The sequence below is a fragment of the Syzygium oleosum genome, unplaced genomic scaffold, assembly GCF_021117445.2.
Source record: "Syzygium oleosum isolate NSW1041296 unplaced genomic scaffold, Sole_v2.1 Sole_v2.57, whole genome shotgun sequence".
NCBI classification, from domain to species: Eukaryota; Viridiplantae; Streptophyta; class Magnoliopsida; order Myrtales; family Myrtaceae; genus Syzygium; species Syzygium oleosum.
In genome coordinates this window covers 694,757-716,928 of record NW_026607541.1, presented here as the reverse complement: position 1 = coordinate 716,928, position 22,172 = coordinate 694,757, and the positions used below count along the sequence as shown (strand labels likewise).

The 22,172-nt window shown below is 39.4% G+C and overlaps 1 protein-coding gene and 2 pseudogenes across 1 annotated transcript; all 3 read left to right on the top strand.

The window, feature by feature from the left end:
* The first annotated feature begins 2,973 nt into the window (after positions 1-2,973).
* On the top strand, positions 2,974-12,909 carry LOC115663822 (bifunctional aspartate aminotransferase and glutamate/aspartate-prephenate aminotransferase-like; annotated as a pseudogene).
* Positions 12,910-14,300: 1,391 nt separating this feature from the next.
* LOC115663821 (bifunctional aspartate aminotransferase and glutamate/aspartate-prephenate aminotransferase-like) lies at positions 14,301-19,150 on the top strand. The gene is made up of 10 exons (XM_056307649.1): positions 14,301-14,477; positions 15,141-15,378; positions 15,461-15,554; positions 15,696-15,799; positions 17,236-17,484; positions 17,578-17,691; positions 17,850-17,933; positions 18,268-18,438; positions 18,567-18,680; positions 18,886-19,150. The coding sequence occupies exons 1-10, from the start codon at positions 14,335-14,337 to the stop codon at positions 19,024-19,026; spliced, it is 1,452 nt and encodes a 483-aa protein (XP_056163624.1). The 5' UTR covers positions 14,301-14,334; the 3' UTR covers positions 19,027-19,150.
* A 103-nt stretch (positions 19,151-19,253) lies between these two features.
* Positions 19,254-21,194, top strand: LOC130136985 (B3 domain-containing transcription factor VRN1-like; annotated as a pseudogene).
* The last annotated feature ends 978 nt before the right edge of the window (positions 21,195-22,172 follow it).

Genomic DNA, 22,172 nt, shown 5'->3' with positions numbered 1-22,172 from the left:
GCCGGTGCGGCGGGCCGAGCCTCGCCGATCTGGGTGAGAACTCGGCCACGCCGCCGCCGGCGAGGCTCGACCTCACCGTTGCCGGGCGAGCCGAGCCTCGCCGCTTGCTTGGGCGATGCCGAGCCTCGCCCGACCGGCGGGGCCGAGCCTCGCCGCCACGGCGAGGCTCGGCCCGCCGGCTATTGGCGAGGTCGGCCTCGCCCAACGCCGGCGGGGCCGAGCCTCGCGGCCCTCTGGCCGGTCGCCGGACCGGCGACCGGCCAGAAGGTGAAACAAAAAGAAAAAAAGAAAAGGAAAGGAAAAAGAAAAGAAAAGAAAAAATAAAAAATTTCGAAAAAATAAAAAATAAAATTAAAAAATTGGACGAAAAGTTAACTTGGTAGATTTGGGACAAAAGTAAAAGTTTGGGGTTTTTATGAGACAAAAAAAAGTTTGGGATATAATTGGGACAAAGGCTAAAGTTTGCGGTTTTTTAGGGAATTGGGCCTATAAATGACAGTAATACAAATCCAACATATGGCAACACCCGGTTGCCATTGGAGTCCAAGACCGGCGATATATCTAAATTCAAACCCGTCCTACGCAAAGTAATCAAGATATCCCAAAAGACGGGGAATCGAACTTGGGACTCGACCAACCGCTAGGGGCCGAAGCAGTGATTAGCACATTTCATTGTGATGATTCTTAGGTAGCGCATGATAACCATTCTGGATAACCATTCTGGTTCTGTCCAGAACTGGTTTTCTGTTCCCAGAAATAGATTTGGACCAGAAACCCGTTTGGTAACGTAATTTCATTTTTCTATTTCTGGAACAACTTTTTGTTCCAGAACCGATTTTGAACCAGAAATCAGAACAAAAAAAAGTAGGTTTTCTATTTCTAGACCAAAAATGAGAATCATTTCTGAGAGAACTCTTTCTTCAAAACACATGTTCATCTGGAAGTCACGATCTTTGAGGTGGGAAAAAAAGCAAAAAATAAAAAATTTCAAAACTTCACAGAATGGTTTAGAATCTGTGGCTACCCATTTTGAGCGAAATTTAAATTTTTTTAGGTGCCGAAAAAAATAAAAAAAATCAAAAATTTCAAAATTTCACAAAATGGCTTAGAATACCTATGGCCACCCACTTTGAGCGAAATTTAATTTTTTTTTAGATGCCAAAAAAAAAAATAATCAAAAAATCTAATATTTAAAAACTTCATAGAATGTCTTAGAATACCCGTGGCCACCTAATTTGAACGAAATTTAATTTTTTTTTAGGTGCCGAAAAAAATTAAAAAAAGCAAAAAATAAAAAATTTCAAAACTTTACAGAATGGCTTAGAATACCTGTGGCCATCCACTTTGAGCGAAATTTAAATTTTTTTAGGTGCCGAAAAAAATAAAAAAATAAAAAACTTCAAAACTTCACAGAATGGCTTAGAATACCCGTGACCACCCACTTGAGCGAAATTTAATTTTTTTTAGATGCCAAAAAAAATAAAAATAAGCAAAAAAACAAAAATTTCAAAACTTCACAGAATGGCTTAAAATACTTGTGGCCACCCACTTTGAGAGAAATTTTATTTTTTTTAAGTGCCTAAAAAAATAAAATAAAAAACAAAAAATCAAAAATTTTAAAACTTCACAAAATTGCTTAAAATACCTGTGGCCATCCACTTTGAGCGAAATTTAATTTTTTTTAGGTGCCGAAAAAATAAAAAAAGAAAAAACTTCAAAACTTCACAGAATTGCTTAGAATACCCGTGGTCACCCACTTTGATCGAAATTTAATTTTTTTTAGGTGCCGAAAAAAAATAAAAATAAGCAAAAAAGCAAAAATTTCAAAACTTCACAGAATGGCTTAGAATACCTGTGACCACCAACTTTGAATGAAATTTTATTTTTTTTAGGTGCCGAAAAAAAGAAAAAAAAGCAAAAAATCAAAAATTTCAAAACTTCACAGAATGGCTTAGAATACATGTGGCCATCCACTTTGAGTGAAATTTAATTTTCTTTAGGTGCCGAAAAAAAATTAAAAAATCAAAAAAAATCAAAAATACCATTTGGGCACCTAAAAAAAATTAAATTTCACTCAAAGTGGGTGGCTAGAGGCATTCTAAGTCATTCTGTGAAGTTTTAAAATTTTTTTTTTTATTTTTTTTTCGGCACCTAAAAAAATTTAAATTTCACTCAAAGTGGGTGGCCACAGATATTCTAAGTCATTCTGTGAATTTTTGAAATTTTTGATTTTTTGCTTTTTTTTCACCTCAAAAAATTAAAATTTCACTCAAAGTGGGTGGCTACAGGTATTCTAAGCTATTCTGTGAAGTTTTGAAATTTTTGGGTACCTTAAAAAATTTTAAATTTCACTCAAAGTGGGTGATCACATGTATTCTAAACTATTCTGTGAAGTTTTGAAATTTTTGATTTTTTGATTTTTTTTGGGCACCTAAAAAAATTTAAATTTCACTAAAAGTGGGTGGCCACAGGTATTTTAAGCCATTCTATGAAGTTTTGATTTTTTTTGAAGAAATTCAACAAATTTCCTATTTTCCCGAAATCTGAATTTTTTTATTTTTTGGAAATTGTGATGAATTTTTCTAGAATTTTTCAATTTTTTTTGGATTTTTTGAATTTTTTTGAGATTTTTAGGAATTTTTTGGATTTTCTAATTATTTTTATTCCATTTCTAAAAAAATGGATTTTTGTTCATGGGAATAGAATTTTGTGTTGTTTATCAAGCAGGTTTTTGTTTCAGGAAATAGAAATTTTGTGCTGTTATCAAACGGATTTCTGCTCCAGAAATAGAAATTTTTTGTCGTTATCAAACGGGTTTCTTTTCTCAGAAACTCATCCTGAAATCAGAAATAGATTTTCTATTTATGTTTCAGGAACTCGTTCCGGAACAGAATGGTTATCCCGAATTATTACTTCAATTACAAGATATTCTCTTTGCCTCGTGAATTTTATGGACTTTCTAACGGTGAGAATCAGAAGCTAGCTCTGGCTTCCCAGGAGGGTGACTTGGCATTGCTTTGCCAACAGTGCTGGTGCTCCATGACGCTTGCTTTTCACCGTCTCACTCTCATCCGAAGCAGCGAGGATTTTGTCACACTCAGAGTTCGAGCAGTGCCTCCCAAGTCTGTTTCCTTCCCTCCCAGTTTCTCCCCTCAGGTGCGTAAAGTTCATTCTTTTGCTTGTAGTTTTCGCTGGGAAATTTCAAGTTCCGTTTCTGGGTTTGCGAGGAAACCCACCCGGCTTCTGTTCTGTCTCGAAGTTGGTTTGACGTTCGTGTTGTGTGATTTGGATAGTGCTGGATCTCTTTCTGTGAGAATGGGAATGCGTTGACTGCTTCAAAAGTTGAAAATTTTTTAGTGGGAATCGATGTCCTGATGTGGCTTTTGTATTTTGAAGTTGCAGTGGCAGATGTGTCAGTTCATTCCCATATTAGTTTGCTAGATATCGGATGCGATGGCGGTTAAGTCGTGGCCGGGAGGAGATGGAAATTGGTGATATCATGTGAGTTATTGCTTATCCATGGCGTTGGGTTGATCACTGTGATCCTACTAGTGAAAGAGGGAAGAACAGGGAATAGGGAATTTGTAGGAAAAGAAAGAGCAGTTTGTCATTTATGCTGTTTGTTCAAACAAAAGTTGCATGACCAGCATTCAATTGTTGTTGATGTGATAATGTATGTTATGCATTTTGTTGCGGTTTGTCCATGATGGAGGTTCTCTATTGCTGTTTAAGCAGTGTACTGACTCTCGAAAACTTTCGTCTCGCCTTATTTTAGTCAGGGGTTGTTATGTTTCACTGCTGATGATCCTTGTCACTTGCCAGATCTGTAGGTAATACTAAGAAAAAACAGTTGCCTAGAATAACTGCAGCGGTGCAAGCATAAGGCGGTCCAGGACAAATGGATGTTGACCTCACTCTCAGTCCAAGGGTGGATGCTGTGAAGCCTTGTAAAACATTGGCTATACTTGACCAGGCGACTGCTCTTTTAAAAGCTGGTGTACCTGTTATCATGTTAGCAGCTGGAGAACCTGATTTTGATACACCTTCTGTCAAAGCAGAGGTAAAATTTTTCAGGTGCCTTAATCATCTGATATTTATAAGACCGACTGATATTAGATTCTTCCACTTTCATTCCTAAGGCTGGAATTAATGCTATACGGGAAGGTTATACAAGATATACACCAAATGCCAGCACATTGGAACTCCGTACAGCGATCTGTCGGAAGCTAATAGGTTTTTCTCTTTGTTACTCAGTTCATTGCCATCTGAGAGGACTGATCTATGGGTTGACATTAAGTCCTGCGCAGGGCATTTAGTTATGACAATTACTGGTTATTGCTTTGCTTATTCATGCTTTCTATATATGTTTTCAGAGGAGAATGGCATCTCATATTCACCAGATCAGGTTGTTGTTAGTAATGGTGACAAACAAAGCATTCTTCAGGCAGTTCTGACCGTCTGTTCTCCGGGAGATGAGGTCTGCCCATTGCTTAAGGAAACCATGCTAGTGAAATTTTTTTTGATTATGATACATGTTCAGTTATTTCCTTGTTTTAATTCCAATTCCATAAGTTATAAACACTGAAGCAAGGTAATATTGCCTATTGTTGGAATCTATGATAAATTTGAACTTTTGGAGTAAATTAGCAGTTGAAGGCAGCTTTAAGCCACTTCTTGTTGGATGCAACTTTTTCTGATAGGTTACATAACTTTACATCTGTGAAGTTGTAATGAGTGATGACATCTTGGTCATATAGCTTAGTAGTTTGTTATGAATCTGGCTGAAGATATAATTCGACACTTTTGTTATCGCATGCTGTTATTGAATTATAAACTTTTTGTCTTAACTCTCGCTCAGGTCACCTATTCATCCTTTTGAAGACACTTAATTTGATCTCAACCTATGATAGAGTATGTCATTAATTGCTGGGTGTGGAAGTCTACTGCATGTTTTAGGCATGTGATTTGGCCTACTTTACTTCTAATATCCTTGCAGTTCTATGGAAAGTCTGGGATACTGTTGGGTTTTTGTTTATTAATATAAACAATATTCTATAAGGATGTGAACTTGTGGCCTTGGCATAGATCTCTTTTGTAGGTAATGAATTCATATATACTTTCTTTTTGAAATTGCAATAAAAGGCAATGAAAAAGGATATTGGCAATGGCTATATGTTCATAATAAATTCTGAAGTTCAAATATTGAGTATGGAGGGATCGATCTTATTACTTTCTCTAGGGAAGTTAGAGGAGGAGAATTTCCCCAATCCAGACGTAACCATCCTACGAATACATATCTTGTATCACTCAGGCATCAAAACCATTCGTTTCAATCATCCAGTCCAGGCAGCTACTCATTCAGTTTTGATCTAATGTACATTCATTTTGTTACTCTAGCCCTTCTGCAACACTCCGCTTTTTGCTTTGTAATTTTGCCTGTCAATTTCAGAGTTGCCACTGTTATTTTCCCTTATGAATACCCCACTGCTATTGTCTTGGCTGATGTATTGGTTTCCTTAACCTTTCTCCTTAAATCATGTTGATCATTCTGACCATTTCTTTCATCCTTCTCTATGGGTAAATCATTTATTGGCATCGTTATTTTTTCGTTTTTCTTAATTAAAGTCATCTGTAATTTCCCAGTTGCATGAAATTTCCTTGCACAATGCTTCTTGGAGGAACTTTAGTTGCTGTTCTTCTAATTATGGATTTGTGCTTTTCCCTTGTGTATTTACGGACCACAATCTTGTCCCAGGTTATAATTCCAGCTCCCTTTTGGGTGAGTTACCCAGAAATAGCACGGCTTGCTGACACCACACCTGTTATTGTTCCGACAAGCATGTCTGAGAATTTCTTGATGGACTGTAAGCTTCTCGAAGCCACGCCTACTGAGAAATCCAGGCTTCTCATTCTTTGTTCTCCGTCAAATCCAACAGGGTCCGTGTACCCCAAAAAATCATTTGAAGAGATTGCTAAGATTGTCGCAAAGCATCCCAGGCTTTGGTATTAGAAGCAGACTAAGATTTCTGTTGTGCTCCTTTTGTATGTTCGATTGAGTTGACAAGTTTTGGAAAAATTCCGTGGCAAACTTTTCAGGTACTGTCTGATGAAATATATGAACACATTATGTATGCCCCAGCTGCACATACAAGTTTTGCATCTTTGCCAGGCATGTGGGAGAGGACACACACTGTCAACGGGTTTTCTTAGGTAATTCGAAGCCTTTCCTTCTTGAGAACTATTCGCCTCCTACATTTCTTTTCATCTAGTTTTTGCTTCTATGCTAGAATATATTCTACTACATGCCCTTAAAAGTATCTGTTGGAATTTGTTATTTAGCTGTCATAGCTATTAATTAGCATGTTGGAATGTGTTATTTAGCTGTCATAGCTATTAATTAGCTATTAATTAGTGTTAGCTGTCATCCTACCAACTACCTATTAAATAGGTTTTCAAATAGGACTTATCTCTTACTAGTTCCTGTTGTGTATAAATAGAGACTTGTTGTAACTATTGTAAATATGAGAAATAGATACGTCAGTATTTTCTCCTTCAACATGGTATCAGAGCAGGTCTCTTTTGCATCATCACTTCTCTCCTAAGAAGAGCCACCAGCCTCTCCCAAAAAAAAAAAAAAAAATTTCTGGTCTCTCTCTTTGATCATTTGATCACTATGTCAGAAGAACCATCTCAGCGTGTGCCTCCTGCAGCTAACGAGGCCACCATATCCCCTTCAAGCAAAGAACAACTAGACCATCTTTTGCAACTACTTCAAGCTAGGTCTGTATCGGGTAATCCTACTGCTTCGATTGCCCACCAAGGTAGAAATTTTAAAGCCCTCTCCTGTTGTTCGCAATCTGTACCTTGGATCATCGATTCAGGGGCATCTGACCATATGACTAATATTCCATATTTATTCACATCTTATGTTCCTTGTCCCGGCAACAAAAAAATTCGGGTTGCCGATGGGAGTTTTTCGTCTATTGCAGGCAAAGGATCAATTCCACTTTCAGATTCTATTACACTTCATAATGTTCTGCATGTTCCTAAGTTAGCTTGTAACCTACTGTCTGTTAGTAAACTTTCCAAAGAGTCTAACTGTCGTGTTGTCTTTTTTGCTTCCCATTGTGAGTTTCAGGATCAGATCTCGGGGAAGGTGATTGGCAATGCTAGGATGAGGGATGGTCTCTACTATTTTGAAGAGTTTTTCTTTGATAAAAAAGCTCAGGCGTTTGGAACTTTCAGTTCTTCCTCTGTTTTCAGTTCTTCCTCTGTTCAAGAAAAAATAATGGTTTGGCACCAAAGATTAGGCCATCCTAGCTTTGGCTACTTGAAATATTTGTTTCCTCATTTGTTCAAAGGTGTGGATATTTCTTCGCTACATTGTGACAATTGTGTTTTTTCTAAAAGTCATCGTACTCATTATAGTCCAAAACAGTATCGTGCATCATCACCATTTTATTTAATCCATAGTGATGTTTGGGGTCCTTCACCCGTGCCAACAAAAACTGGGAAACGATGGTTTGTCACCTTTACAGATGATCATACCCGTTTATGTTGGACATACTTGATGAGTGCTAAGTCTGAAGTGGAGTCTCTGTTCAAATTTTTTTATCAAATGGTTGTGACTCAATTCAGCACTACTATTAAAATTCTTCGTACCGATAATGGTACTGAATACTATAACCAGTATTTGAGGAGTTTTTTGAGAGAAAAAGGCATTTTTCACCAGTCCACTTGCCGAATTTCACCCCAACAGAATGGCATTGCTGAACGCAAAAATCGCCATCTCCTTGAAGTATCTCGTGCCCTTAGGTTTTCAATGTTTGTGCCTAAATATTTATGGGGGGAAGCTGTGTTAACAGCATCTTATCTAATTAATAGGCTGCCTACTCGGGTATTAAATTACATTACTCCCTTAGATTGCTTAAAAAAAGTGTACCCCACAGCCCGTATTTTTTCTGATATTCCTCTAAGGGTGTTTGGTTGCACTGCATTTGTCCACCTCCCCAGTCATTGTCGATCTAAATTAGATCCTCGGGCTGAAAAGTGTGCGTTTATAGGATATGCACCTAACCAAAGAGGTTACAAGTGTTACAATCCACATACCGGCAAAACTCATGTCACTATGGATGTCACATTCTTAGAGTCGCAATCGTTTTTTTTCCAACACATCTCTTCAGGGGGAGAATGCTGAGGTTAGTGAAGAGATTTTGTGGCAATCAAACTCTCCTGTTCTTCCCACTCCTTTGTCTGAGTCTTCGGAAAAACCTTTGCCAGACCTTGATGTGTCAAAGACAGGGGGAGAAAAAGTTCAAAATGTGATCAACAAGCCCGAGCTTCAGGTTTATACTAGAAGAAAAACTCTTCAAAAGGTTGTTGATCAGAACTTTGTCTTGGAGCCTCATCTGTCTGCAACCCCGAGAGATGATTCCTTGCCTTCGTCATCAGGTGATCCTAGAAGTACTTTTTTTCCCTCCATTCCAGTCTCAAATTCTGATATTAATACTTCTAATCTTGATATGCCTATAGCTCTTAGAAAAGGGGTTAGATCATGTACTCAGCATCCTATATCAAAACATGTGTCGTACCAAAAATTGTCTCATCATCATAAAGCGTTTGTGTCAAACTTGTCTCACATATCCATTCCTAGAAATATCCATGACGCTTTGAAGGATCCAAAGTGGAAGATGGCAGTAGAGGATGAAATGCAGGCACTTACAAAGAATGGCACATGGGAATTGGTTGATACACCGGAAGAAAAAAAGATTGTTGGTTGTAAATGGGTATTTACTATAAAATGTAAACCTGATGGGAGTGTTGAGCGTTATAAAGCCAGGCTAGTGGCAAAGGGGTTCACTCAGACTTATGGAGTTGACTATCAAGAGACTTTTGCCCCAGTTGCCAAGATAAATTCTGTTCGGATTTTAATATCTTTGGCTGCTGTTTTTGATTGGCCCTTATACCAATTAGATGTGAAGAATGCGTTCTTGAATGGTGACTTGGAGGAGGAAGTGTTTATGAGTTTGCCACCAGGTTTTGCAGAAAATGAAGGAAAAGTCTGCAGATTGAAAAAGTCATTGTATGGACTTAAACAATCTCCAAGAGCGTGGTTTGAACGGTTCGGGAAAGTGATTAAAAGGTTCGGCTATCACCAAAGTCAAGGGGATCACACTCTATTCTATAAACACTCAAAGGAAGGTAAGCGTGCCATTCTAATTGTCTATGTTGATGATATAATACTGACCGGTGATGACAAAATTGAGTTGGAAAGCTTGCGAAAGAAGCTGGCTGAGGAGTTTGAAGTTAAGGATTTGGGTGTTTTGAAATATTTCCTTGGAATAGAATTTGCAAGATCCAAGAAAGGCATATTCGTAAACCAACGGAAATACACACTTGATTTGCTCAAAGAGACAGGTTTGTTAGGATGTAAAGCAGCGGATACACCCGTGGAGCCAAATCTGAAACTTGAACCAGCTAAGGCTGAAGAAGTGATAGACCGAGAAAGGTATCAAAAGCTTGTCGGTCGACTTATTTACTTATCTCACACTCGACCTGACATAGCGTTTTCCGTAAGTATGGTAAGTCAGTTCATGCACTCACCAGGGCCAAGGCATTTTGAAGCAGTATACAGAATTCTACGCTACCTGAAGGGAAGTCCTGGTAAGGGGCTAATGTTTGAGAAACATGGACATCTGGAAATTGAGGTGTTCACCGATGCAGATTGGGCTGGAAGCAGTATGGATAGGAGATCTACTTCAGGCTATTGCACGTTTGTTGGTGGAAATTTAGTCACTTGGAAGAGTAAAAAGCAGAGTGTGGTGGCAAGAAGTAGTGCTGAAGCTGAGTTTCGGTCCGTAGCACATGGTGTTTGCGAAGTTATGTGGATTAAAGGCATCTTGGATGAACTACAATTTTTGAGCTCCACACCAATGAAAGTGTATTGCGATAATAAGGCAGCAATTGCTATTGCTCATAATCCTGTGTTACATGAACGAACAAAGCATGTGGAAGTTGATAAACACTTCATCAAAGAAAAACTTGATAGAGGGCTAATTTGTATGCCGTATATTTCAAGTGATGAACAAGCTGCTGACATTCTGACCAAGGGACTGCACAGAAGACAATTTGACCATCTAGTGAGCAAGCTGTCTATGGAAGATATCTTCATGCCAGCTTGAGGGGGAGTGTTGGAATTTGTTATTTAGCTGTCATAGCTATTAATTAGCATGTTGGAATGTGTTATTTAGCTGTCATAGCTATTAATTAGCTATTAATTAGTGTTAGCTGTCATCCTACCAACTACCTATTAAATAGGTTTTCAAATAAGACTTATCTCTTACTAGTTCTTGTTGTGTATAAATAGAGACTTGTTGTAACTATTGTAAATATGAGAAATAGATACGTCAGTATTTTCTCCTTCAACAGTATCCAATTTTAAAATGTTGGAATATCTATAGGCCTTTGCAATGACTGGCTGGAGGCTTGGTTATATTGCTGGTCCGAAACACTTCATTTTGGCTTGTGCAAAGATCCAGAGCCAGGTATAGTGCAGCATCATTATCTAATTTTATAGAAAGAAACAAATGTGAACTGATGAAGCTGTCAATGGAGGTTGCCTAGGAGTTGATTAAAATTAAACTTGTAAAGAGGAAATTTTATGTCCGTGAAATCCATATCATAGTGAGAGCATTGGTTTCTATCACCCAGGGATAAAGAAACTACAAATGTCATAACTTTCGTATGACATTTACTTAAGTGCCATAACTTTTTTTTTATCACTTAAGTGCCAAATTGGTGAAAAATTTCTCATTTGAGTGACTATTCTGGGGATTCATCTTATGTGATTAAACTAAATTTTGGCTTTGATGTGGCTTTTGAAATGAAATTGAAGTCTAATGTTAAAAAATTTTCGTCCAACGTGGCATAAGTAACCAAATTGACGATTGTTTAATTTAAAGCTAGGGAAGGATATCTCTCTCTCCGATTTCAATTTCTTCAATCTTCGACCATGGCGGTGTGTTCGCATCCATTGTTGCACTTCCCATGGAGGAGCAATCATCTTCATGTGATGGGAAGGTGTGGAGGCAATGATCTGGAGGAAGACGTGGGACCAGCAGAGGGGCAATCGTATGGCTGATTGTAGAGGACTGAGGTTGGGAAGGGTTGGGGTAGGAGGGTCACGGTGAGGAAGCTAGATGGGGTCAAATTCAATTGATCAGATGGTGGAGGATTGACTATGATCTCTTAATTTGACTGCAATGGTCTGGGTTGAGAGATCGCAAGAGGTGATGAAGAAGAAGATGATGTCTTGAGGTAATGAAGTAGGAAGGAGGAGGAACAGACATATGGGCATTCTCAACCAAGAAGAGGAAGACAAGAAGCAGCTTCCACATATTTTCGGCAAAAAGCCAAACTGAGGGGTGAAGAATACTTCAGTTCCCTCGATTGTTGACCTGCAAATTGGGGTTTCGGCTTCAAGTGAAGCTATTAGCCCCAATTAGTCAAATTGGAGAAAAAACAAGGACCCAGCAACATTGTTTTTGCACTCTTTTGTTGATTGGATATCTCCGGCGAGCCACATAACTCGATTTATAATAAATTAATGCCACATTAGATTTTCCAGTGAGGGAAATCATCAATGGCACTTAAAGTGAACTATTTTTTAAAGTTAGGCATTCAAGTGATCGAAAAAAAAAAGTTATGGCACTCACTTGAGTGTTGTACAAAAGTTGTGGCGCTTCTGGTGTTCTCATCCCTATCATCCAATATGTTGAAGTAGACTTAACATGGGATGGTGCAAGTTGTTAAGGTGGTGGCCAATTTGTGTAACTCATCCTTTTGAAGCGATTGCTTTCTGATTCCATCCGTCCAGTTTTGTGTCTGGCACTATTAATCAGCATTGTGCAAATGGCTGAGTTTGTTTTACGTTGCAGTTTACTTCAAGTGCCAGTAGCATAGCTCAAAAGGCCGCACTTGCCGCTCTGTCGATGGGATATGCTGGAGGCGAAACTGTTGCAACTATGGTAAAACCTTTTAGGGAACGGCGAGATTTCTTGGTTAAAAGCTTTGGGGAACTGGAGGGTGTGAAGTTTTCAGAACCTCAGGTACTAAATCAGACATTGACCCGGCATACAAACTAATCATTCCTATTCGGTCTTCCTCTGGCCTTCTCTGTTTCTGCTGTTTCTCGTCACTTTTCATTGCAATTTTGTATTCCACGTGCTTCTGTATGCAGGGAGCCTTCTATCTTTTCATCGACTTAAGCTGTTACTATGGAGCTGAAGTTGAAGGCTTCGGTGTAATCAATGGCTCAGAGTCACTTTGCCGATACCTGCTTGACAAGGCCCAGGTATTAATTATCGAAGTGCTTGTTTATCTTCCTTAAGATGCAGGAAAAGAAGAAAACTCTTGCAGATACGTTTGTACCGAATTCCTATGTCGCCCCTCACCAAAATGTCAACATCTGAAATGCTGAGTAGATGTAACATCCTAGTGAATCATAGTGCCGCTTCCAATTGACTTAGGGAAATCTTCTCAATGCATATTTTGTATAGGTTGCGTTACTTCCGGGGGGTGCATGTGGGGATGACACTTGCATCCGCATCTCTTATGCCGCTTCCCTCGCGACTCTTCAAGAGGCTTTCGGGAGGATTAAGAAAGCACTTGTTGCGCTGAGACCTGCTGTCCTGGTTCGATGATCACAGAGTTGCTGCCGCATTTTGGGACACCGTACACCAGTTAGCTGCCGCCGTTGTACTTCCTATCAACATCATTTGATTGAATAGACTCTGTTGTCGTAATTTATTTGTTGTTGTCTCCCTTGTTTGTAAATTATAATTAGCTAATATAAGAGGGATGATTAGATGCAGATTTAGGATATATTCTCTCTCAAGTGTATGATCGAATTTCCTTACCAAAAAAAAAGTGTATAGTTTTTTAAAATAGACGGTTTACCGCTTAGCAGCACTAGTGTTACATGTCACTCTTCATGCGACATGGGACTTAGTCGTATTTAGATGAACTTAAATTGATGAATGAACAAACAAATGATTAACCAATGGGAGCTCCCGGATTTAGTTTCGTTGAGTTTCAAAACTAATTAGACAAGACAATCCTTGGGAAGCAGGATCATTTGTTAGAAGCCAACTATTTTAATAACAGCATCAAATCCATCATAGGTTACACTTCACTGTTGATCGTACAATTGCTTGCATCCATTAAGAGGAAGTTAAATGCAATAACCACTCCCTCCAACCCATGAATTACTACTTCAACTTCAAGGAAAGAGTCAGAGCAGAGGCTGAGACGGAGTCAATGCATTATGCGTATGACCCAATCATCTGACTCATACGAACTTTGCTTCGTAGATGGATTATAGAAACTATTTGATCTCTGTTGAGGTGTCGTAAGTTATGAGCGAAGAACTAACTAATCTATTGATTGAAAAAATGTGGTCAGAATGGTTAGTTAGAAACATGGAACTCCGTGTTTCTAACAAACATGTTCTTTTGAGTTACTTATAATAAATTATTCACAATTAAATGTGAAAAACTCCGGCAAGAATCTGGCATTTAGACAATTCCCAGGATGGCGAAGCAGTAGTTAGCAGAAAGTCTCGTGTAACTTCACCCGCTAGCTCACTAACTGCAACGCAAGCGAACCAGTCAACCTCATCAGTCATTATCTTCTATTTTGTGATCCGGTCGTCTAGCTTGCTGCTAATATCTGGCCATCTCCGAAGGAGCCTTACATCAATTACGTCACATGCCAATGACATACAGAATAGCGCACCCCTGAAAGATCAATGGTTTTCAAATCAAATGTAAACTCGGCTCAATACTTACTTACACGATCCAGGCAATGGGATTGGCTCGTTACATTGCGATGGCGATTGACACGTGGAGTGTATCCTTCGAGCACTTCCTGCTAGCACCCACCAAATGCGAATGGACCTCCAAATCATGCGGGTCTGAAATGAGTTCTACCAAACCAGCTATTCACACAAAAACTTTCCTCCAAAGAAAGAACTGCCCTGGTCCCATCAGCAGAATGGTTCGCTATGATGACATGGACGGCCGAGATGCACATCTACTAGTATCTGAACCGTAGATTTCCATGACCGAACCTAAAACCGGTCTTATCTGGACGGTCAAAGATAGTCGTTGGGATTTTGAAGAGTCTGCTTCTCAACAAACCCTGGGCTTCGCTTCCCGCCAACCCCTCCTCCAAATTCTTCATGAGAGTAGACTATAAAATGATGCTTTTCCTTCACATTTGCGGACAAATCCACCAACTGTACCAGCGAGCTCAAGCCGAACCCACCAATCTCCCATGGCTGCTAATGCTGGTGCTCCCTCTGGCATTGGCTTTTCACAGTCTCGTGCTCATCCGAAGCAGCGATCTCTTTTATTCAGCTATGCGAGTTCAAGCGGTACCTTCAAGTTTGCTTACTTTCCTTCCCGTTTCTCCCTTAGGTACGTCTAGTTCATGCTTTTCTTTTGTTGTTTTCGCTGGGAAATTTCAAGTTTTGATTCTGGGTTTGTGTAGAAACAAGATCAGCTTCTGTACTATTTCAAAGTGGATTTGATCCTTGTGTTGTATGATTGTGGATGGTTCTGGATCTCCTTCTGCGAATATAAGAATGTGTTGATAGCTTAAACAGTTCGGGAATTGTATTGCATAGTCCCCGTAGAGATGTCCAGACGTGGCTTTGTATTTTCAAATAGCAGAGGCAGATGTGTTAATTCATTCGCATATTAGTTTGGTAGATATCAGCCGCGCTGGCAGTTAAATCGTCACAAGGGGAGATGAATATTGGTGATATCATGTGAGTTATCGCTTATCCATGGCCTTAGGTTGTTCACTATGATCCTACTAGTGAAGGAGAGGAAGAAAAGGTGAAAAGGGAATTTGTAGGAAAAGAAAGAGCAAATGATAATTTATGCTGTTAGCTCAACCAAACTGCATTTAAATGGTGTCTGTGTGATAATGTATACATGCATTTTGTTGCGGTTTGTGCATGACAAAGGTTCTCTATTGCTGCTTAAGCAGTGTATGATTCTCGAGAACTTTCGACTTGCTATATTTTAGTGGGGGGTTGTTGGATTTCACCACTGACGATCCTTGTTACTTGCCAGATCTGTAGATAATAGTAAGGAATTACAGTTGCCCAGAATAACCGCAGTGGTGAAAGCACAAGCTGGTCCAGGACAAATGGACATTGACCCCACTCTGAGTCCAAGGGTGAATTCTGTGAAGCCTTCGAAAACGGTTGCTATAACTGACCAGGCGACTGCTCTTTTAAGAGCTGGTGTACCTGTTATTGCGTTAGCAGCTGGAGAACCTGATTTTGATACACCTTCTGTCATAGCTGAGGTAAAATTTTTCAGGTCCCTTAACTATCTGATCTATACGATCAAATGAATTATTATTAGCTTCTTTCACTTCTGTTCCGCAGGCTGGAATTAATGCTATTCGGGAAGGTTATACAAGATATACACCAAATACAGGCACATTGGAACTCCGCACAGCAATCTGTCGCAAGCTAAAAGGTTTTTCTCTCTGTTACTCACTCCGTTACCATCTAAAAGGACTGATCAATATATTGACATTTAAGTCCTGTGCAGGACATTTAGTTATGAAAATTACCAGTTATTGCTTTGCTTATTCATGCTTTCTATATCTGTTTTTAGAGGAGAATGGGATCTCATACACACCAGATCAGATTGTTGTTAGTAATGGTGCCAAACAGAGCATTCATCAGGCAGTTTTGGCTGTCTGTTCTCCGGGAGATGAGGTCTGCCCATTGCTTAAGGATATCATGCTTGTGACATTTTTTTGGTTATGATACATGTTAAGTTATTTCCTTTTTGTAATTCCAATTCCATAAGTCATCAATGGTGGAGTGAGGCAATTTTGCCTATTGTTGGAATCTATGATAACATTTGAACTTTTGGACTAAATTAGCAGTTGAAAGCAGCTTTAAGCCACTTCTTGTTTGAAATTTTTTTGATTTTGATACATGTTCAGTTATTTCCTTGTTTTAATTCCAATTCCACAAGTCATTAATGCTGGAGTGAGGCAATTTTGCCTACTGTTGGAATCTATGATAATATTTGAACTTTCAGAGTAAATTAGCAGTTGAAAGCAGCTTTAAGCCACTTCTTGTTTGTTGCAATGTCTTCTGATAGGTCACATAACTTTACATCTGTGAAGTTGATGAGTGATGACATCTTGGTCATATAGTCTCGGTAGTTTGTTATGAATCTGGCTGAAGAAATAATTCCACACCCTTTTTATCAGAATTATAATTTCTTTGTCTTAAGTCTTGCTCCTGTCACCTATTCATCCTGTTGTAGACACTTAATTTGATCGACCTATAATGGAGTATGTCATGAATGGCCGGGCATGGAAGACTACTGCATGCTTTTGGCAAGTGATTTGGCCTACTTTACTTCCAACATCTTTGCAGTTCTATGAAAAGTCTGACATACTGTTGGTATTTGTTTATTAATATAAACCAAAAGAATGTTAAATTGTGGCCTAGGCATAGTCTTGTTTGCTGTGGTGCAGCAAGTGATGAATTCATATGTAGTTTCATTTTGAAATTGCAATAAAAGGTAATGAAAAGGGATATTAGCAACGGGTATATGCTAATTACAAGAAAAAGGTGTGTAAACCCTGAAGTTGAAAAGTTGAATACGGTGAATATGAAACGATCAATCTTATTAATTTCTCTAATGAAGTTAGAGCAAGAGAATTTCCCCAATCTAGATGTAGCCATCTTACAGATACATATCTTGTATCGCTCAGGCTTCAAAATCGTTCTTTTCAATCATCCAGTCTAGGCAGCTAGCCATTCAATTCTGATCCAATGTACATGCATTCTGTTACACTAATCCTTCTGCAACGCTCAGCTTTTTGCTTTCAAATTTTGCCTGTCACTTTTAGTCTTGCCACAATAAGTTTCCCTTATGAAGTTCCCATCGCTCTTGTCTTGGCCAATGTATTGGTTTCATTAGTCTCGCCCCTTAAATGATGTTGATCATTCTAGCCATTTGTTTCATCTTTGGATCGCTATTTTTTCTTTTCCTTAATTTAAGTCACCTGTACTTTCAACTTGCATAAAATTTCCCTGCATAATGTTTCTTGGAGGAACGTTTAGTGCTGTTCTTCTAATTATGGTTTTGTGTTTTTCCCTTGCGTATTTATGTATTAGAATTCTTGTCCCAGGTTCTAATTCCAGCTCCCTTTTGGGTGAGTTACCCTGAAATAGCAAGGCTTGCTGATGCCACACCTGTTATTGTTCCAACAAGTATCTCTGACGATTTCTTGATGGACCCTAAGCTTCTTGAAGACTCGCTTACTGAGAAATCCAGGCTTTTGATTCTTTGTTCTCCGTCGGATCCAACAGGGTCCGTGTGCCCAAAAAAATTGCTTGAAGAGATTGCTAAGATCGTCGCAAAGCATCCCAGGCTCCTGGTATTAGAAGCAGACTAAGATTTCCTTCATGCTCCTTACATATGTTCAATTGAGTTGACAAGTTCTGGAAAAATTCCATGGCAAACTTTTCAGGTACTGTCTGATGAAATATATGAACACATTATATATGCCCCAGCTACGCATACAAGTTTTGCATCTCTGCCTGGAATGTCGGAGAGGACACTCACTGTGAACGGGTTTTCTAAGGTATTTGGAAGCCTTTCCTTCTTGAGAACTATTCGCTCCTAAATTTCAATCTCATGAAATTTATCTTTTTCATATTCGTTTTTGCTTCTATGATAGAATATATCCAACTACATGCCCTTATAAAAATATCTAATCTTGAAATGCTGTAACATCTATAGGCCTTCGCAATGACTGGCTGGAGACTTGGTTATATTGCTGGTCCAAAGCACTTCATTTCAGCCTGTGCAAAAATCCAGAGCCAGGTATGCTGCATCACAACCTAACTTGTCATAGAAAGAAACAATGTGCAAATGATGAAGCTGTCAATGGAGGTTGCCTAGGAGTTCATTGGAATTAAACTTGGTAGAGAGAGGAAATTTTATGTCAGTGGAGAAATTTATATCACAGAGAAAGAGCATTGGTTTTTGAGGCCGAATATGATGAAGTAGACTTGACGTTGGATGAAGCAAATTGTTAAGGTGGTGGCCAATTTGAGTAATACAACCTTCTGAACTAATAACTTTCTGATTCAATTCCCCAAATCTTGTGTCTGGCACTATCCATCAGCATGGCCGAATTTGCTTTGCTCTGTTGCAGTTTACTTCTGGTGCCAGCAGCATATCTCAAAAGGCAGGACTTGCTGCTCTGTCGATGGGATATGCTGGAGGCGAAACTGTCGCGACTATGGTACAAGCTTTTAAGGAACGGCGAAATTTCTTGGTTAAAAGCTTTGGGGAACTGAAGGGTGTCAAGATATCAGAACCTCAGGTACTAAATCAGAGATTGACCCAGCAAACAAACTAATCATTCTCATTTGGTCTTCCTCTGGCCTTCTGTCTTGCTGTTTCTCATCACTTTTCATTGCAATTTCGTATGCCACGTGCTTCCATATGCAGGGAGCCTTCTATCTTTTCATTGACTTGAGCTGTTACTATGGAGCTGAAGTTGAAGGCTTTGGCATAATTGATGGCTCGGAGTCACTTTGCCGATACCTGATTGACCGGGCCCAGGTATGTATCATTGAAGTGCTTGTCTATCTTCCTCTAGATGCAGGAAAAAAAGAATAGCTCTTGCAGATGTGTTTGCACCGAATTCCTTTGTTGCCCCTCACCCAAATGTTGACATCTGCAATGCTGAGAAGGTGTAACATCCTACTGAATCATAGTGCTGCTTCCAATTGACTTTGGGAATTTTCCTCAATGCTATTCTGTATAGGTTGCGTTGGTCCCCGGGGATGCATTTGGGGATGACAGCTGCATCCGCATCTCGTATGCTGCTTCTCTCAAGACTATACAAGAGGCTTTCATGAGGATTAAGAAAACACTTGCTGCGCTGAGACCCACTGTCCCGGTTTGATGATCACAACGTTGCCACAGCATTTGGGACACCTTATACCAATCAGCTGCCACCGTTGGACTTCCTATCATAGTTATTTGATAGAATAGACTTGGCTATCTTGATATATTTGTTTTCGTCTCCAGTGTTTTGTTAATCATAATTATCACAGATAAGAGGAATGATTAGATTCAGATTGAAGACATATTCTCTCTTAGGTGTATGATCGCATTTCATTCCAAAAGTAAATGTACATTGTTACTTCAAATGGAGTATAAACGGTCTCCCGCTCAGTGGAATTAGTGTTACATGTCTCTCTTCTTGCAACTTGGGACTTTGTCGCAGTTAGGTGAAGTTAAATTGATGAACAAACAAATGACTAAGTTAACCAGTGGGAACTCCCGTATTTTATTTTGTTGAGTTTCGAGACTAATTAGACAAGACAATTTTTAAGAAGCAGGTTCATCTGTTAGAAGCCAAATATTAATATCAGCATCAAATCCATCATTCATACGTAACATTTTACTATCTATCGTGCAATCGTTTGCATCCATTAAGAGGAAGTTAAATGCAATAACCACTCCCACCAACCCATGAATTACTACTTCAACTACAAGGACTGAGTCACTAGCAAAGGCTGAGATCGAGTGAATGCATTATGTACATGATCTGAATCAGAAACCACCTCTCCAAGAGGATGACTTCACTACCGGAATGGTCCCGTATCGCCCGAGCCTCCTCACTTTTTCAGGATCATAGTCTCCGACGCTCTCCAGAGTGGAAGGCTTGTAACCATCCCTGTGTGTGTTCTTCAAATATCTGTTCTGCTTTGTCCAACAATGGCTTGATGTATTTCTTGATAGAGTGAGTATTCTTTGACCCATCAAACAAGCTTCAATAGGAGATACCGACGAGGCTTCTGCAGAGACATGGGAGTGACCTCCCAGGCTCAGTGTTTCTCAAGGTTCCAAGCGGTTCAACAGTTTGGCCAGTGGAGTTGGAGTGGCGTGACGGCATGGCTTGGCTTGGCCAAGGATGGCAGAAGTTCACAGACTATTACTCCATCGGTTTTGGCAAACTAGTACTTTTCACGTACGAACCGAGCTCGGTCTTCCAGGTCGTGATCTTCGATACAAGCACTTCAGAGATATAATATCCCACAGAACCCATTATAACGGATAAATCAGAACCGGAATGTGAACTTCCTCTGCTCAAGAAGGAAGAAACTGATGATATCTTAGCTGAAATCTCGGAGGATAGTTGGCCTAGCCCAAAAATAAGGAAAAAAAATTAAAGTCGGCATTGGCTTCGGCTGCTCAAAAGGAGAAATCTGGTACGGTTAGTGAAAATGGTGATTATTCCTATGAAACCGGAATTCCTAGTAACATTTGAGTCTGTTCATTGGCTCATATCTCTTAGGAATTTCATCATCTTATTTTGGATTTTAAGATGAAATTATTATCTTTTTATAAACAATGTACAGGCATGATCAGAAAGTCTGCGAGCAGAGCAATCTCTGCTAGGCCAGTTGCTCGTAGATCTAATGTGACATGTCCTGCTGCAATCGAAAGGGCCCGGGATTTCAAATAAAAGCATCCTACGTTCATACCCGTGATGTACCCTAGTTATGTTAAAATTTGCACAGTGGTGAGATTCTCGGTTACCTAGTTTCAACACTAGCATCTTCGAAACTCTGAGACAGCGTCGTCTCCTTGGTTCGTGAAAACCTTGGAGAGTACATGTTTTGGGTTAATATTTTTCTTTATCCTCCTACTTAGAATGTTTATGCCTTGACATGATCATGACACCAATTTGTTTCGAGAAGGCTATTATGGAATATCGGTTTATAACACATTCATGCAAATGTATATCAAGAGAAGCGTGCAGATTGTGACACTAACGCACAAGAAGGATTCGAGGCCGGTGAAGTTAATCATGTTTCCAGGAGACCGCTGCTTTGGAAAGTTATCTCAAGGTTCATCTGCCTTCGCAAGAGGAACTTCTCGGTGTCAAGGAGATGTCTGCGTGCTCGAATTGACTAAGCGGAGTGGGGTCGTGCTCGAAGTCTCTATTTTCAGGAGTTCTGATTATACTTGGAAGTGGTATATTACCACCATAATGCCTGGCACCATTTTGGAGAATGATATTAGTAGTATTATCAGCTAGACATACTATTTTATGAGTTTCCTTTTGTCTCTTTTTGACATTCAATGGATCTGCAAACTGAAATGTGCTTAAGAACTGTGCTTTGGTGATGGGGAATGAAAGTGATTGTAAAGTTTCTAGTTACTCTATCTTCTTTAGTTGTACATTGTTTTTCTCTTTCTAAGCACAAACTCAAATTATTGGAATAGAGTATGAAGTGTAGAGCTTTTTGGGAGACAACCTTGTTTACCATGCACTATCCTCATATCAACGTTAAGTCTCCACAATCTCAAGTGGGATCTTCACTCCTGCCACTGAATAAGTCCGACGGAACGAGGACGGATTCGAATTCAGCATTGTAAGCACGAGATGGAAGCAACATCGCCTCTGGGGCTAAAATTTTTTCTCAAAACCCACACTGGTGGGAGCAAAACCAACCTAGGAATGGAGGAAAAGATATAATCCGGATGACTGAGTTCAGTTCACATTCATCTTTAAATGAATGAGCACGACTCTTTTAGTAAAAATTAAGGATGATCAATTTCAGGCAGGGTAGTTTCAGAGCACGTACTTATAACCTATCCCCTTAGAACTGATTTCCAGTTTTTAGAGCCTGGAACTTACAATTTTTGCCTTGCAATCGACATTGGAACCTATTTTATTTTTCGGTTCAGTTTTAGAGTCTACTGGACAATCTGTTTTTCTTTTGTTCCTTTTTATGATTTCATTTTTTATAGCAAAAGCAATAAAAGGGTTCAAAATAAAAGATAAACAAGGGCAAGCAAGCGAAGGTGAGTCAGGAACAAGTGAGAATTGCGAGGCTCAAACAGGTGAAGACGAGCCGCAAGCGAGCGAGGAGGAGCGTGAGTCGAGAGCAAGAGAGAACGGAGAGAGAAAATGCCATTTTAGGTTTTATGGAACTTGTTACTAATTTGGACCAATCGGTCCGGTTCCCGGGCAGTCGTACCCGACCGGTTCCAATGAAATTGGAATGGAACTAGTTTTCAAGGCGGTCTGGTTCC